Source organism: Parasteatoda tepidariorum, chromosome 5 (genome assembly GCF_982258835.1).
Source record: "Parasteatoda tepidariorum strain Cologne lab strain chromosome 5, Ptep-v5.0, whole genome shotgun sequence".
Taxonomy (NCBI): domain Eukaryota; kingdom Metazoa; phylum Arthropoda; class Arachnida; order Araneae; family Theridiidae; genus Parasteatoda; species Parasteatoda tepidariorum.
The window spans coordinates 24,248,432-24,265,280 of NC_141759.1; the positions used below are offsets into that span (position 1 = coordinate 24,248,432).

The 16,849-nt window shown below is 28.8% G+C and overlaps 1 protein-coding gene across 3 annotated transcripts in view; it reads right to left on the bottom strand.

Moving 5' to 3' along the window:
- Positions 1-8,641: 8,641 nt before the first annotated feature.
- mRpL51 (mitochondrial ribosomal protein L51) overlaps positions 8,642-16,849 on the bottom strand; it is a 59,466-nt gene continuing 51,258 nt past the window's right edge. Inside the window, exons 1-4 of one of the 3 annotated variants that reach the window (XM_087163544.1) lie at positions 16,647-16,748; positions 16,140-16,286; positions 10,855-10,980; positions 8,642-8,929 (exon numbers count right to left, since the gene is read on the bottom strand). In XM_087163544.1, the coding sequence (XP_087019670.1) occupies positions 8,718-8,929; positions 10,855-10,980; positions 16,140-16,278 (477 nt within the window). In that variant the 5' untranslated portion in view covers positions 16,279-16,286; positions 16,647-16,748 and the 3' untranslated portion in view covers positions 8,642-8,717. Of the gene's footprint in view, positions 8,930-10,854; positions 10,981-16,139; positions 16,287-16,481; positions 16,749-16,849 lie in introns of those variants that run through there. The other 2 variants (XM_016054126.4, XM_071185964.2) reach the window with 2 other exon arrangements.

Here is a 16,849-nt window from a genome sequence, read left to right on the forward strand (position 1 = left end):
CTCAAGGTTTTTGGGATGACAAAACTGTAGATTCTCCGGAAGTTTGATAAAATCAGATCTACTTACATGCAATAATACTTATCGTAAAATGAGTGAATCACGGCATTATTGTATTGTTTTCCACTGTTCCCCACTATCTATTAAAACATAAATGCTTCTAGTGGTCCAATGCATCAAAGGTGAAAGATCTCACAAAAATCTTCAAAAAATGGCTATTTTCTTAGATTTTGACTGTCAAAATCTTCTTGTGCCAACAGTGAATGACAAAGGTACATAATTCTATGTACAAATACTAATGGTTAGTACCTAAAAAAATTAGCATTTGTGCAGTGTACTCTTGTCATGACCTTAAAATTGATCCTTAAGCCGGGAACTGAAATTTTGCACATTTTTCCAGGTCATTACTTGTTTTTGCTTAAACTAGACACGTATAAAATGCAAAATCAATTCATACATCGTTGATTACTGATTTAACTTTTACATAATGAGATCCTAAACTTGAGGTTATATAGTGAAATAGTTATGAAAAGAATTAATTTAAAAATTGTGATTTAGGGTCATTAAGAATATCTGAAATTTTAGTCTTTATCTTGAATTTAGTGGGAGGAGAAGGGGCAAAGATGGAAAAACATACTTGTTGCTATCTAGGCAGTTTATGTAATGTTTGCAGATGTAATTTTTTACTCTGTATCGAGGGAAATGACCTCCAAGTCGATTTATCTAATAGTTAAAGAAGTTATTCAAGTTCTATATAGAAACAGAGAGATTCTGACTCATACACAGTAATTATGCGTCTGATATTGCTACCCAAGCATGTGGTAGTGGTGGTACCGTGTCCAGGGAAGATCGAATACACCCATGGGCTTAACCCTTCCGCGCCGACTGTCACAAATACGTGCCAGCATGAAACCGCATCAATCAGGGTAAAAAGATAAAGCTGGTAATCAAAGTAATTCTTTAGCAGTTTATTTGTGGGCGGAGTTATAATTGTTTGATTTATTTAATTCACCATTACTTAGTTCAAAATAAAACAATTTAGTTATACTTTGAATTAACATTGATTATATATATGATTAAACTAACAATAATTAAAATAAAAGCACGATAAGTCCGTCAAATTAGCAACGACTACGTTTCAGTTACCGTTTTTTATTTAATTACATCCTGATTCTGATTTTGTACGAATGCTTTTCTGAATCACTCGTCCCCAAGGGGTTAAAGCACACATGCAGCAATTTCAGTGATCTTGTTCGAGTAGAGCGTCGCTCTACGTTAACACGTTCACGCCGGGAAAAGTGAAAATACTGGTACGGGAAAAGAAAAAATACTGGTAGAAGAACTACTTCAATATTAGAAAATATTCGGGAGGAGTTAATCTATTCTCAACAATAACAATTCACTGCAAGGAAATTCATCACGGCGAAGAAGCAATTCAATATAAAATTGCATCCGTTAAAAACAATTGGTAGTTGTGGATTTTTATTATTCCCGGAGAAAACTAAAAAATTAAATTTATTGTTACCAGTTTTTATTCCGGTGCGCTGCCAAGATGAGACAATCTAGCGTGACCCACCGGTGTGTCACCCCGGCGTGAACGTGTTAAGGGGTGGGTATTTCCTACAGAGAGCCGTGAGCAGAGATGCCAACTTGCTCCGGACAGCAAATATATATTTTAAACAAGGTAGTTTATCAATTGTGATTCTTTGTTTTAATAAATTCAATTTAGTCGATTTTTATCCTCCACTATTTCTAAATAATTCGTAAGCTAATATATTCACCACTTCATTTCAATTTTGACATGTTAAACCTTTTAAAATTAACAAAATTATTCAAATGTTTGCAATTTTTAAATTGCAGTTATTTACCATTTTTTAAATTATTTTGGCGTGTCCGGAGCAGTTGGCATCTCTGCATGAGACGTAAAATTGCAGAGCAGTCAAACACGTGGAACGTAGTAAGTGGTGTATATGGGCAATTGTTGCAAGGTCGATTTTTATGAATATAATTGACTAAAATGAGCTAATAATTAGTCAAATGAATTAATCGTTTACTTAAATATGTGTCAAATTAGTAATGTTGATATTAAACAAACCAACAAATTTTAGTCATGACAAAATTATTTGTATCGAATACTAATTGGATATAATTAATTTAATAAACTTGTTCAAAACAATGAATTAGAATCAGTATTATAATGAGGAATTGAATCAACGCATCCTTTTGTTTCTTAATATACTTACGGAGTAAATAAAAAGTTTAATTCATAATGAATATACTTAAAAAAAACTTAGCTTTCTATGCATAAAATATAAAGCTATTTTCAAATATTATTATTTTAATTGAATATAAAATCATGTTTTTATATTCATACAGAAATGTTTAGCAGAATAATCAATATCAAAAATGGTGAAAATATTCAAACTTTTAGTTGCGAGTAGCAATAAAAAGTAAAAGTTTCATCCTCAGTCATTTTCAGCATGGCTGAACTTATAAAGACTTTACTTCGAGCTTTGGGGCAACTTATTTTAAAAGGAAGAAGGGAGATTTTTCATTTTGACGTTTAACACAACACGTATAGTTGCCAACTATTACAGATTTTCCGTAAGTTTTCATTTTTATATTTTGAAGTAGCAGAAAAATTAACCTTTTAAATTCTGAAGGTCTATAATTTAATTCGAAATGATTTTAACCACCTCTAAATGCACTTAAATTTAACACATATATAGATACTTGGGCCAAGCAATCATTATCTATTGAAATTGATAAACGCACTATACCTTAACCCCTTGGGGACGGGTGATTCAAAAAAGCATTCGTACAAAATCAGAATGAAGTTGTAATTAAATAAAAAACGGTAACTTAAATGCAGTCGTTGCTAATTTGACAGAATTACTTTGCTTTTACTTTAATTATTGTTTGTTTAATCATATATATAATCAATGTTAATTTAAAGTATAACTAAATAGTTTCATTTTGTGCAAAGTATTGGTGAATTAAATAAATCAAACAATTATAACTCCGCCCGCAAATAAACTGCTAGTAAAATACTTTGATTACCAGTTTTATATTTTTTCCCTGATTGATACGGTTTTATGCTGTCACATATTTGTGACAGTCGGCGCGAAAGGGTTAATAATATATTAATATTAAGGGTTAAGCCTTAAACCTAAAAAGAAAAAAAAAGAAAAAGGATTAAGCTTTAACCCTAATTACTATTAACCCTTTCGCGCCGACTATCACAAATACGTGCCAGCATAAAACTGTATCAATCAGGGTAAAAAGATAAAACTGGTAACCAAAGTATCTCTTCAGCAATTTTTTTGTGGGCGGGGTTATAATTGCTTGATTTATTTAATTCACCATTACTTAGTTCTAAATAAAACTATTTAGTTATACTTTGAATTAACATTGATTATATATATGATTAAACTAACAATAATTAAAGTAAAAGCAAAGAAGTCTGTCGAATAACCAACGCCTACATTTAAGCTACCGTTTTTTATTTATTTACATCCTGATTCTGATTTTGAATGCTTTTATGAGTCTCCAAGGGGTAAAGGCTTAACCCTTTTGTGCCGACTGTCACAAATACATGACGGCATGAAACGTTATCAATAAGAGCAAAAAGATAAAACTGGTAGCTAAACAAATTTTTAGCCATTACTTATTCGTGTAATTTTAAATAAAATAACTTTTCTGACGGAAAAGAAAATCACGGATAATACAGAGTGTGGCCATAATAGCACAATAAAAAATAATTTTTTTCAAATGAATTTGTCTAGATGTAACAATAACAGTTTTTTTTTAAAGAAAATAAAAGTCTAAATAATTTAACAAACTTTTATTTAATCATTTTTTTAAATAAGAAAGAAAGAAAAATAATCGCTGATTGAAGTATATATAAAATTTAAAAATGAAGAATATGATTTATTAAATGATTAATGTAAATTAATTAGTAAGATGATAGATCCCGCCCAATAAATTTAAAATAGTTTATATAGATGAACAGGCAAAATAATGGGCAATATTTAGATATGAAGATAACGAATGGCATTTTAAATTTTTCTTATGCATAAAATAGAACTATGAGTAAGATAAAAACTTTAAAAAAATATTTACTCTATTAATCATATATTTTAAATTATTCTGAAATAAATAGTATGTAATCAAATTTTGATCTGAAGTAACATTCAAACTATACAATATTCTGCATTAAATAACTTAACTGCATTAAATAACTAAAATCTAGAAAATTAGAATTTTATGAACATTAAATAAAGCGTTGAATATTAAAAAAAATAGAATAATTTGGGGTAGATTAATTACTTAAAACTAGTAGATGATATTTGTTTTTTAAATTTATCATTTTCTTTATTTTAAACCTGGCTATTTTAAAAAATCAAATGCATTCACAAGTGATATATTTCCTTTTACAACTATTTAAACAATTAAATTTTTTAATGTACGCTGTTTTTATAAGTTTAAAATTTTTGGGAGTATTTTTTTAGATTATATCCTATATATTACATTAGATTTAAAAAAGAATATTGTATTATTATATTCTCCATATTCCTGGTGGTGATTAAATCATCGGTAGATGAAAGGAATTATAACTTCTCTGGATAATACGAATATGATTTACAGTTATCTAAGTTATGAATTTCATTCAATGCAAGCGATTCCATTAAGGTTTTTTTTTAAAAAAAATGATTTAAGTTATCGATATGTTCAAAAAAAGGTTTAAAATGAGAATAAGACTGACAATAACATAATCGCCCCTTGATCTTTGTGTAAAATAATAAAAATATTAATTAAATGTTTGAAATAAAAGTATTCTATTTGAGCTTCAGTAATATTTCTATGTTTATGTTGGGCCTTATGAGTTCAATTGGAAGATTAATTGTATGTTTTATTACTATAAATACACAATAAAACTCAAGATCTCTTTGATTACCAAAGTAAGTTTGAAAATAACATATTTTTCCCTTGTCCAGCAAAAAAGAGTGATTCAAATTTAATCACTCAATACAATCAATTTCCTCCATATAAAATTGTTTTAAAAAAGCCACGAAAAATGAAAACGCGGTTAATAAGGCTATAAATCTACCACCGGAGTGTAAATTAACAGCGAGATTCAAAACGTGCCATTATGCGGTAAAAAAAATAATGAAGAAATCACTTTTCGACGTGGTCAATATTTCCAAACCGGGGATTCGGAACTGGGCGTTTCGCGTTGGGTTCGAGTGAGCTATAAATATTACGACGGAATTCAAGATGGAAACTAACCCCGAGTCATAGTTTATAACAGGCTTGACACGGAAGCAACACCAATTCCGAAATTTCAATTCACCATGTACGTAACCACCGCCTCCTATAACTGAAAGCCTCCACACGGTTTTTCATAGGTAGTCCGATCAGACCATTGTGAAGGATATCCACTTGCTGGATCATGTAATTTTGGCAAGGTACCTGCCCGCGCAAGCGGGCACTAGACCTCTGATCTGTGTTATGCCCTAGGGCAGGGGTGGCGAACCTTTATACACCAACGTGCCATTTTCTCAAAAAAAATTGCTTAATGAGATCATAGACGTGCCGTCAAATAATTTTGACTTCGTGATTATTGGGAAAATAATAATACTAAAAACTCTTTATTTACATTGAAAAAAAAAACATCTTGTATACATGTCTCAGTTATACGTGTAATTTAACTTAAAGTAACATCAGTGTGACTTCTATTGTTGCAGATTAGATAACCAATAACTTATATTAGGTTGTAAGATGTTAGTTTAAGCAGGACTGTCGATTTTTTTTTGCTAGTTATTTATTGTTAGCTTGTTTTTTACTGTTATTAATTGTTTCTTTAGTATTAATTTGTAATTCTTTTATTAATAATTGTTTATTATTTTGTTTGTTTTTTGTGAATTTCAATTTAATTGTTACATATGCTTCATAGCGTAATAACATTTGTGTAATAACAATTCATAATGTAATAACAATTGTGATCGGTGGAGTGCCCAAAATATTCTGTCGCGTGCCATTGGTTCGCCATCCCTGCCCTAGGGCGACTGAAACTAATGGCATTGGAAGTAATGAGGACGGGAAATTTGGAGGAGTACGAGGCAGTAACGGCTCGATATACAGAATATAGTTAAAATAAGAAAGTGGTAGTAAATATATGACTAAAAATTTATTTTATTTACGAATAATTAATGGTTTGCCTTATTCACTTGTCAACCACTACAGATTCAATTCTCAAATATATAAGATAAATTTCTCTCAATTACTTTTATAAAAGGTTTTGGATTCATGCGCACAACTGGTTCACTTTTTAAACCGTCTGCGCGGACTATTTATAAAATACCTTGTGGAGGCTTTTTGATGTAGGAGGTGATGGTACACAGCGTCAAAATAAATGGACCACCTTGAATAACTTTCGATCTAACGATCGGATCTTCACGTTCTAGGACACAATCCTAATGGCTCGAGGAGGTAACCTCAAACATGCTAATTAATTAATGCTGATGATGTTTTAAGTTACGAAATCAGAAACAAAAACGTAGTTTCCCTGAATAAACATATAATTTTTTAACGGATTCAAATTTCTAACCCACAAAATATGGGGTGCAGCTACAATCTGGGAAAAATGGTCCCCATATTTTGGTCAGGAGAGCGATTCAAAGTTTGGACCCCTTAATGTTAATTTTTCTTTTGGTGAATTTCACCATATTTCGAGACATTTTTCAGCGAATTTAAATTTTTTTTACACAATTATAAATTGAATTTTCCAAAGATAATTCCACGCAAAAACTAAGTTTTAATAAACATTTATTATAATTTTATTTCATAGTCAAAAAAGCTATACATTTTTTGTACTGTTGTAAAGTATGTAATTTTAAATAACAAAATTTGAGCGAAATCGGTTGGACAGTTCCTTAGAAATCGAGTTTAAAAGTCAATTTTTGAAGAATTATTCGACCGATTCCGCACAAATTTTGCCATTTAAAATTACATACTTTATAATGATGTAAAAAATCTATACCTTACTATTGAAAATGTTTGAATTATTATTAAATTAAATAACAAATATTTACTAAAGTTTATATTTCGTATGGAATTATCAACGAAGGCAAACGAATTTTGTAACTGCGTGCAAACATTTTTCAATTCGGTAAAAAAGTTATCATATTGCGAAGTACGCAAAAAATAAAATTAACATTAAGGGGTCCAAACTTTGGATTGGTCTCCTGACCAATCCATAGGGTCCATATATCCCATATTGCGTCTACTATTTTGAGGGTCAGAAATCCGAATGTTAAAAAAGTGTCTTTATTCAAATAAAGTATGTTTTTGTGTCTGACTTTGTAACTTAAAATATCGTTAGCACTAAATAATTAGCAGATTTGAGGTCACCCTATTTATATTTTTTCTTTAGTAGCACTACAACTTGTGTTCAATTTTGAAGTTTTCAGTGAATTTATTATATTTCTTGCATTCCTCTATTTATATTTTTTCTTTAGTAGCACTACAACTTGTGTTCTTATTGAATCAATATCAGAATCTTTGCCGAATCCTTTATGCGACCTATGCGTAGAGTTCGCACATTCACCTGTCAATTTTCATTTGTTATTCAGCCTAAATTAGACAACATGAAAATATTCAAATTTTCTATAAGTTATTTTGCCCTAAAATAATTTCTTCACAGCTTGCTTTTTCCTCCGATATTCTTTAACCGCTTACACTTATTATATGGTGTAAATCATCATAAATTTATAAAGAAATAGAACTTAAATAAAGCTTCTTTATAAAATGACAGTGTTCTTAAAAAATAATGCGTTAAATACCTTTTAAAATTGTAATAATTTACTGAAAAATTTTAAGAAAAAAAAATTCATTTATTCACAATTCAATTAAATTCTACTTATTTTGATTATTCTTATAAAATATAACTTTTATCCCTTACATAGAATATGGTTAGTATCCACAACAAGTAATGATGATAGCAATCAACTGAAAGAACCTGTGAAGATGTGTAGGAATAAGCAAGGATGAAGCAAAAAATATGGTCAGAATTAATAAAGGACTTACTGCGAGAATTAAAAATGTTACGTCAAATGTCATATTCAAACATTGTTGCATAGACAGAGAGGCTTTGGTCACAATTAAAATGCCCACTGATCTACAGAAAGTTCTATAAGCATCAGGGGTGATTGTGAGCCCAACTAAAAAATCCTGAAAATTTCTTGAGTAAAATCATTAATGGCGCATTTCAAAATATTAATGTCTTTATATATTTAAATCATTGATATTTTAAAAACAAGAAATTCTAAATAAATTATATGCAGCATAATTTAAATGAATAATTATGTATAAGTTCACTTTTATCTTTAAACACATTAACAACTACCAGAAAAAATACATAATATACATAAATGTGATGGATGATTTTTTGAAACTTCTGGACCTTGGATTTCTGGAAACTTCTGCATCGCGGTTAGTGAAAATCCTGAAATCCGGATTTTTTCCGCAGCATTATCATCTCTGAAACATACACTAAATAGATAGAGATTTAATGAAAACAAATTTTAACCGTACAAACTCTTAACTTTTCAAATAAAATTTTCAAAAACCAACACAAATAATATTACAATTTTTTAAAGTTTTTTATTGCTTAAAAAATACAACTAACAGAAAATGGACAGTAGAGTTTGAGTAAGATTTTAAGTTTTTGTTTTTCTGTTTAGATACCTGTAAAGAAACATAATTCTTTTGTTTAACATTTTCCATTTTGTAGGATATGTCCATCTATAATGAGTAAATCTTCGCTGTTTCAAAAGTAGCATTTGAAACTCATTTCCTTGAAAACCTCTGAGCCAGGGAGGTATGTTCGAAAGCAATTTTACAGGATGAATGCTACCATCTCCTAAAATATCTAGAAAGAAAAAAATAAAGGTTACATATATATATATATTTGGCTTATACAAGTGATAACAGCATTAGAAATTCTAATTTTTTTTCACTAGTACTTCTAGTGAAAAAACAGTAAGAGATGTTTCACAGTAAGAGATGTATTACTTTTATTTTTACCATAAAATTGAATTTTTAACAAGTAAATATTTCAGACAAATATTTTAGGAAGATTTCAAAAATGTTTTACGGCATAAGCTTTTAAGGCGTTGAAATACTGGATTGAAAAGATCCCAATTAGAAATCACTTTTACCTTGGAAAAATTTATATTTGATTTTACATAAAAAAATAAATTTAAAGTACAGTCAAATTAGCTATAACAAGACCTGATTTAATGAGAATCTGGTTTTGATAAAAAAAATTGGAAATACTTGGTTAGTGCAAAGTTATGTCTTTTGGTACCGTCATTCGGGGCTACTTTGTGCAGGATTTCGCAGTTTTTGAACTTTGACATGTAAAAAAACTATGTTAATTCAAACTTTAGTAAAATTTTTTGATATTATATTCATAACTGGACTCAGACGAGTGAATTTGATCAATATTGGCATTATTTGTATGTAATATTTACGAATTATAAGTCAAAACATACCTTGCACAAAGTAGCCCCCAAATGGGGCTACTTTGTGCAGCGATAGGAATTCAGTTTAATTATCATGTTTTTAGTAAAATATTGATATAAAATTGTTAAAAAGTTAATTGTTGACATTTTTAAAGACAAAAACATCAAGATATGTAAAGATATTAGTTTGAAAATAATTTTCAGCGTTAAAAAACCATTTTTTTTAAGAATTTTTTCTTAAAAAGAATGTTTATTTCAAAACATTTAAGTTTAAACAAAAAGAAACCATATACTTTTTTTAACATTGAAATGGATGATATTTCAAAAATAATAATTATTACATATTCATTGTCATTTATAATATTAATAAATTTGAACATAACATGCTTGAATGAACACGACAGAACTTGCTCTTCAGTTTCTGTCAAAATCATTTGATGTCCTATAAAGTATATTTTTATGTGTTAAATCGTTTGATTAATTCTTTAGAAGAAAAATAATAGTTTACCAGCACGTTTCACGTGTTTCTTGTGAATTTTATTGGAGATAGTATTTCTGTGGATTTTTTGTACTTCCGAGAAGCTTCTGCAATCGACATACCACCAGCAACTGCTTGCGAACATTGTTGCAGCTTTTTCAAAGTGTAATAACGGTAGTTTCTCGTTCCAGGTATTTTTTTATAACGTCTGACCATTTTTCTGTCGAAGAAAAAAACGAATGAAACTTTGCACAAAGTAGCCCCACAGTGCATTTTTTTTTCATTTTCCGTTTATTTGTTATTAATTTTAAATTTTTTTAACGCTAACATGATATAATTTTTTATTAATGTACAAATAAAAAATTTTGCACCTACAACAATTGTTTTATCAACGTCTTTGCATTTCACAGCTAAAGTTTCCACGCACACTTTTCGACATCCGACGTCCTCGGAAAATTTTTGACTTTGGATGAACGAAACACACTCTGAGACTGTTTTAAAATTAAAAATAATGTTTGCAGTAATAGAAGAGACTTCTATCTTCAAATCCCACACATTTTTAACGTGAAATAAACATAATACTGAATAGCAGCACTTGAAAAATGCCAAATTCGAATTTGCACAAAGTAGCCCCCGCTGCACAAAGTAGCCCCGAATGACGGTACTTAACCTGCTTTTAATAAACAATCCTCAGTTTTAGTGAGCAATATTTTTGTGAATCAAAATGCTCTAAATGTTCTCGAAAATCTGAGAAATATAATAATTGGTTTGTTTTAAATTGTTATTACTGTTTTACAAAAACAATTTAAATTAATTTGACAAATGAATGATTTTTATCAATAAAATTCTTACCTATATAATCATTCTGTCCAAAATATTTATTTTTTTGTGACCATGGTCTTTGTGGCTTATAATCTTTAAGTATAACAAGGCCTTTTTTAGCGTATTTATGATCTTCTTTTATTCTTGGTAAAGGATCTGAAAAAAGGAAAAATTATTTCTTATTTTAGTAAAACAGTTTGGATAAAGCAAAATCTTCTAAAACCAATTCATTGCTATGCAAAAAATATTAATTCAAAGAGTTTTCAACAGAAATCAAAGAAAAAAAATTCAATATGTTTGCAAAAGGTTAGAAAGAAAGATAAGAAAAAAACTTTCTCAGTCTTGCAAATGATCTTGATCATTCCTTTTTATCCATAGGAAACCTTAAAAATTGTGAGTTAAGTTCTGGAGCATTATCATTTTTTATCAGATAGCATAATTTTTGACCCACCTACAAACCCAAAGAAACTAAAGAGTTTTTTTTTTAAAAATAAATAAATAAAAATAACTCAAAGTCTCCCCTTATATAAATTTATACTTTTTACTTAACTTATATTAATACATAATACACAGATATACACAACCCTACATTTAAAACTAAGTGCATTTAGATAAATATGTATGTAACTTTGAATTAATATAATAATTTTTCTTGCTACAACACTAAGAAAAATCACTTGCCTTCTTTCTTCTTAATAAATAAGTTTTCAAATACTAATAAAACAAGCAGCGTATTATAACAAAATATTAAAAATAGAATGTCACATTTACACTTAATGTAAAGTGACAAATTAATTTCCAATTTTACTTAAGCCTTTAATTTTTCTTTAAACGTTATTTCCCTTTTTTTATTTTAGCAATTTTTTTTAACTTTCTTGTTGACCTTTCTCATGGTCGTTGCGGTCATCGCACTTCCTGTGGGGAAAGTCAGCCAACCCCTCTATTCACGCCTTTCTTTTTCTTCCTTTAATTTTAGGGGGGCTAACTAACCAATCTCTTTCCTTTAAATTTCAAACTCTCCGCCTCTTTAAATTTTAATTGGTCATAGTTTTTCTGGTCTACCCCAGTTAAGGAATTTTTTAAGCTTTTGGAAAAGATTTTTTTTTCTGGAGCCTTCGGGCAGGTTAACTTTTTCTTGTTCTCCGAGATGCGGACTTTGGTCCATATCGAGGGATTTCTTTTTACATTTTTTCTTAACCTTTATCTTAAATTAAATCCATATCTATAATCAAATCCTGTAAATTTAAAATCAAAATTTTATACCTTTAATTTTTCTTTTTTAAGCTTTTGGAAAAGATTTTTTTTTCTGGAGCCCTCGGGCAGGTTAACTTTTTCTTGTTCTCCGAGATGCGGACTTTGGTCCGTATCGAGGGATTTCTTTTTACATTTTTTCTTAACCTTTATCTTAAATTAAATCCATATCTATAATCAAATTCTGTAAATTTAAAATCAAAATTTTATACCTTTAATTTTTCTTTAACATTAAAAGCCCTCTCAAATTTAAGCTTTCTTCTCATATTTATTTTAACGGTTAAATTACTCGTTCTTTTATATTTAACTTTTTGCATGACGCCTTTGGTTTCTTTAAATTCTCTTGTCACCCATTTCCTTCTAAAAGATATATTTTTCCTGTGCCATATAATGTGTTGGAATCATGTTGCTTGTTTGTTACGCAATAATCAAAATAAGTAGTTTTACAAAAATAAATGTTTAGTTGAACAGAAAGTTTTGTGTGATTTTTAGCTTTACCTTTATAGCTACTATTTATCGCCTTTTTTCCTTCTGTATGTGGTGAGTACCTTTTTATTGTTATGGGCATGCATATATGTGAATTTATTAGTTTTTCTTATTGGAAACATCAGCTTACTGTATTAAATCATATGTATTGTTTGGATATAGCATGACTTTATCGTATTTATCATTAATCTTTAATTTTCTTAGTTTTCACCCTTATTCTAAATTTGGTGATACCAATTTATCCAATTTGTTCAAACCTCACACTTTGTGACCCTTTGAACCTATTGGGTTATTGTTATCCCACAATTGCATTGTACAACCACTTTCCTTAACGATCACATTCCCCTTTAATTTAATTTAATTACCCTTTTATATATTTCAGCCTTGATTATATTTATCACGACGTTTCAATCATTTAACTGTTTTTTAATCATGATCTATATCCAATTATTAATACATATACCAAATATTTCAATCTATTAATTATAATTCATAAATAACTTTGTTATTACGCACCAAATAATAATTTTATTAATCTCTTACATAGAATTTTTTTAATTCTTTTCAAAATAATGTATCCATCCATTGATATATTTTATAAAAATATGCAAATGGATGAATTAAAATATGCTGTTAGTAGTTATATTTTAATGCTACAAAATGATGATTTAAATATCAAAATTCATTAAATTTCAAACCATGATAAAATACTGAACAATATGAAATTAATGTTAACTTATTTTGCATTATAAATTTTATTCAACAAAAGTTTACATGATTGATTAATTTATTATTCACATTATTAATTATTGAATTTGTAGCAAAACTAATTCTAAATACATAGTTTAAAGAGCAATTCAAAAAATAAGAAAATTTTTATGTAGTTATATGACCAGCAAAAGCTTTACTTTCTTTTAACAGAAAGAAATAAAACTATAACTTTATTTAAAAACAAATAAATAAAACAGAAAACAGCATATTTCTCGGGCCCCAATATTATGCCTTTATTTCTATTCAAAGAAGGAATTAATTTAAGAGCCTTTTATAATACCAGCAGGAAAAGATTGTATTACATTAAAATTAAGGTCATTTTTTATTTTAATTCCTTATTTAGTTATTTTACTATGAAAGTTTTCTTTTTATCTAAAGTTGTCCTCTTTTGAATTAAAAATTAAACCTAAAAAAATTTAAACTAGGTAATATCTTTAAAAAAACCCAATAAAATCCACCCAGGTTGGGGGTTTTCTAAATCCTGCCAGACAGCAATTAAGACCTAAAGATGAAGAAACTGCTTCTAAATACTCTATGAGTGAAGTTTGACAAGGTAGCTTATTTAACATGTCCTTTGATGTATTACGCGATATTGGGTGACGGAATTCTTTTTGACAGTTCGTGTTGATAAAACACATCAAGTAGTATCAAGATGCATATTATCATTTAACTATTGCAGAAAATATGGTGTTTTCTAATGACAATAACATATTGTTCAGTAAAATAAACCTATTGTGAAATTAAAAAATTAAAATGGTAGCTAGAATAAGAAGATTTAACTCTGATTTTATCTTTATCAAATACAACTCTTTAATGATAGATATAATATAACCACCTGCACTTGATTGGCAATAACAAGTTGTCTTTGTCAACAAATGAAATAATGCTTTTCTGCAATTAATAATCTATTTTAAAAATGGTTCTGAAATTGAAACAGTTATTTATGATTTTTAAATTCATTTTGCTGGTTATTCTGGGTTATTAATTTTTTATTTTATTATTTTCTTATTATATTTTTTGTCCATCTTCAAACGTATTAATGTTAATTATGAAAATAACAAAAAATGTCAATTTCAGAAAAAGCCATAGCTTTGGGAAAATGATAAACATTTGTGATTACACACATTGGCTAAAAAAAGTTTGGAAAAAAAAATAATTATTTATGAGAATTTACATGATTTTTATTCATGTGGAAAAATCTCAAATAATTTATAAAAAAAAAAAAAGACTTTTAGATAAGTTTTAGGTTAAGGTGTAGAATCAGAGGCCCGCTAGGTTTGGCAATAATTTTTGATCAGTTTTGCCAAAAGCCCCTTTCTAGGTAATATGATATTTTTTTCTGTCTTTGTTTAATATCACATTGAATGACACTGATGTTGAGGACAGAGCACTCACCTAGTTTAAATCTCAGCATTGGCTGGTCGATACTAATTCCGCTCCCGGCACACAGCAATCCCAGAGCTGATTTATTATAATCAGTATTAGGATGCTTAATGGTTAAAATCCTCCTGCTGTCTGACTAACTGTGGAAGGTTTTCATAGTTTTTTTTCTCCATGTAATGCAAATGTGGATTAGTTCTTTCAGAAAGCTCTCCACGAAGGCTATTTTGTCTTATGTTTGATCCATGAGTTCTTTAGGAGCTCCAGGATCAAACATTAATTCAGGGTCAAACAATTTCCAGGAGTTCTTTCAGGAGGTCTTTTGGATTGGGATCAAAATTACAAGGCTACATAGTTGAATCCTGATAGTCATAAACTCATAATTGGATTAGCTTGTCAACGCAGGTAATAAAAAAAATTTAAATGGCTTCACTTTTGAGTTAATGCAACTCTTGTTTACAGTTATGTAATTGGTTAATTTTCAAATTGCCAAAGCTAAGAGCATATATTAAAATGATTATAAATTAATACCAATTTTTTAACATAATTAAGCTTTTATTTTGTTCAAAAGGTCAGATAATTAATTAATTATAGCAAGATATTTCAATATCGTAATATGTCGGACCAAGTACAATTTCAAAGAGCAAAAAGTAAAACTTATAATTTTTTTTCTTTAAAAAAGTCAAAAGTATTGAGGTTTTTCAAGAGTAGTTATTCACCAACTATTATCTGGAAGCTGCAGAGAATATTTCAAATATAGTGGAATATTTTGGTGCAGATAACGATATGGAAATATAGCAATATGTCATGCTAACTGCAATTACCAAGATACAAAATTGATTTTTTCACATTTTTCAGAAAAGAAAAAACACACGTAGATGTTTGACAAGGGATGGCTAGGAATTAAACCTCTCAAGACAGTTCCCTTCCATGATGATTTTTACAGTTTCTCTCGTGCCCGGCATGGAAGCTATCAAGACTTGGCTAGTATTCTGCTAATCTGAAAAAATAGATCTTTCCAAAATACAATATCAAATTATAGCTTTATTTCCAGTTTAAGCAGAATTTTTTTCCCTCTTTTTGGAAAAAAATAATTTAAAAAAAAAAACATCAAGGTCAAATTTTCAGAAAAAAATGGAATTATCACAACTAAAAATTCCTCGAATTAGCCTGCACGTTTCTTAGACTCTTTAAGAAAGCAAATTCAAAGGTGATCTGAACACAGAGACCCTTGATATGAAAAACTTTACAAGAGTAAAATCATTAGAACTTCGATTCAATTTTTATAATGATCTGATGATATCAACAAATTAAAATTTAGTTGGTTGATATAAAGGCATAGGAAGGGAGGAGTTTATTAAGAAAAAATTGATAAATACTAACTTGAATGTATTGTTAAAAGAAAAATTGAAAACAAATCTTGTTACCAGGTCTCTTATGAAAAGGATCTTTATACCCAAATCTTCTGAGATAATTATCTTTCCAAGGTACTTCTCGAATGAATCGAGCAGGAGTAAAGTTATGACTAGGAAGAACGCTTCTTAGTAGACTGGAACAGGAATTCATTTTAAAATCTAAAATAGATATTGAAAATACATTTTAATAAACGTTCCATGAAATTACCAATGGGGAATAATTTCGTATACTGATCTGTCGCGACAACTGCAATCGCCAAATAAATTTAAAACTTTTTTAAATTTAATACTTTTATCCTTTTTTTTTAAAAAAAAATATGCAGATGTATACCCGTTAGTGGCTACGAGTTTTACCTCTCGAGTTTGTCCCTCTCTGTGATGTTTTTTTTTTTTTTTTTTTAGCTTCTCGAAGGCCACTGCCTGGAAGTTGCCAAAACTTGGCGATTAATCAGCCAAAGATCAGAATACTGAAATCTCCCCCTACCAATTATGAATTTAGAAAGAAATTTTTAAATATACCTATAAAAGAAATTAGTACATTAACACATTATTATAGACATTTATAACATTAATGGTTTATTTATTATTACGCTTTCAACTACCTATTTCTGTCATTCTTTTTCAGGTAGTTTAAGCTATTTTTATCTCATTTTCATGCTTTTAGCTTGAATATTGTAAAAATGTAGATACGTAATTTTCAGCGTTAAAGAAATAGGCAACCA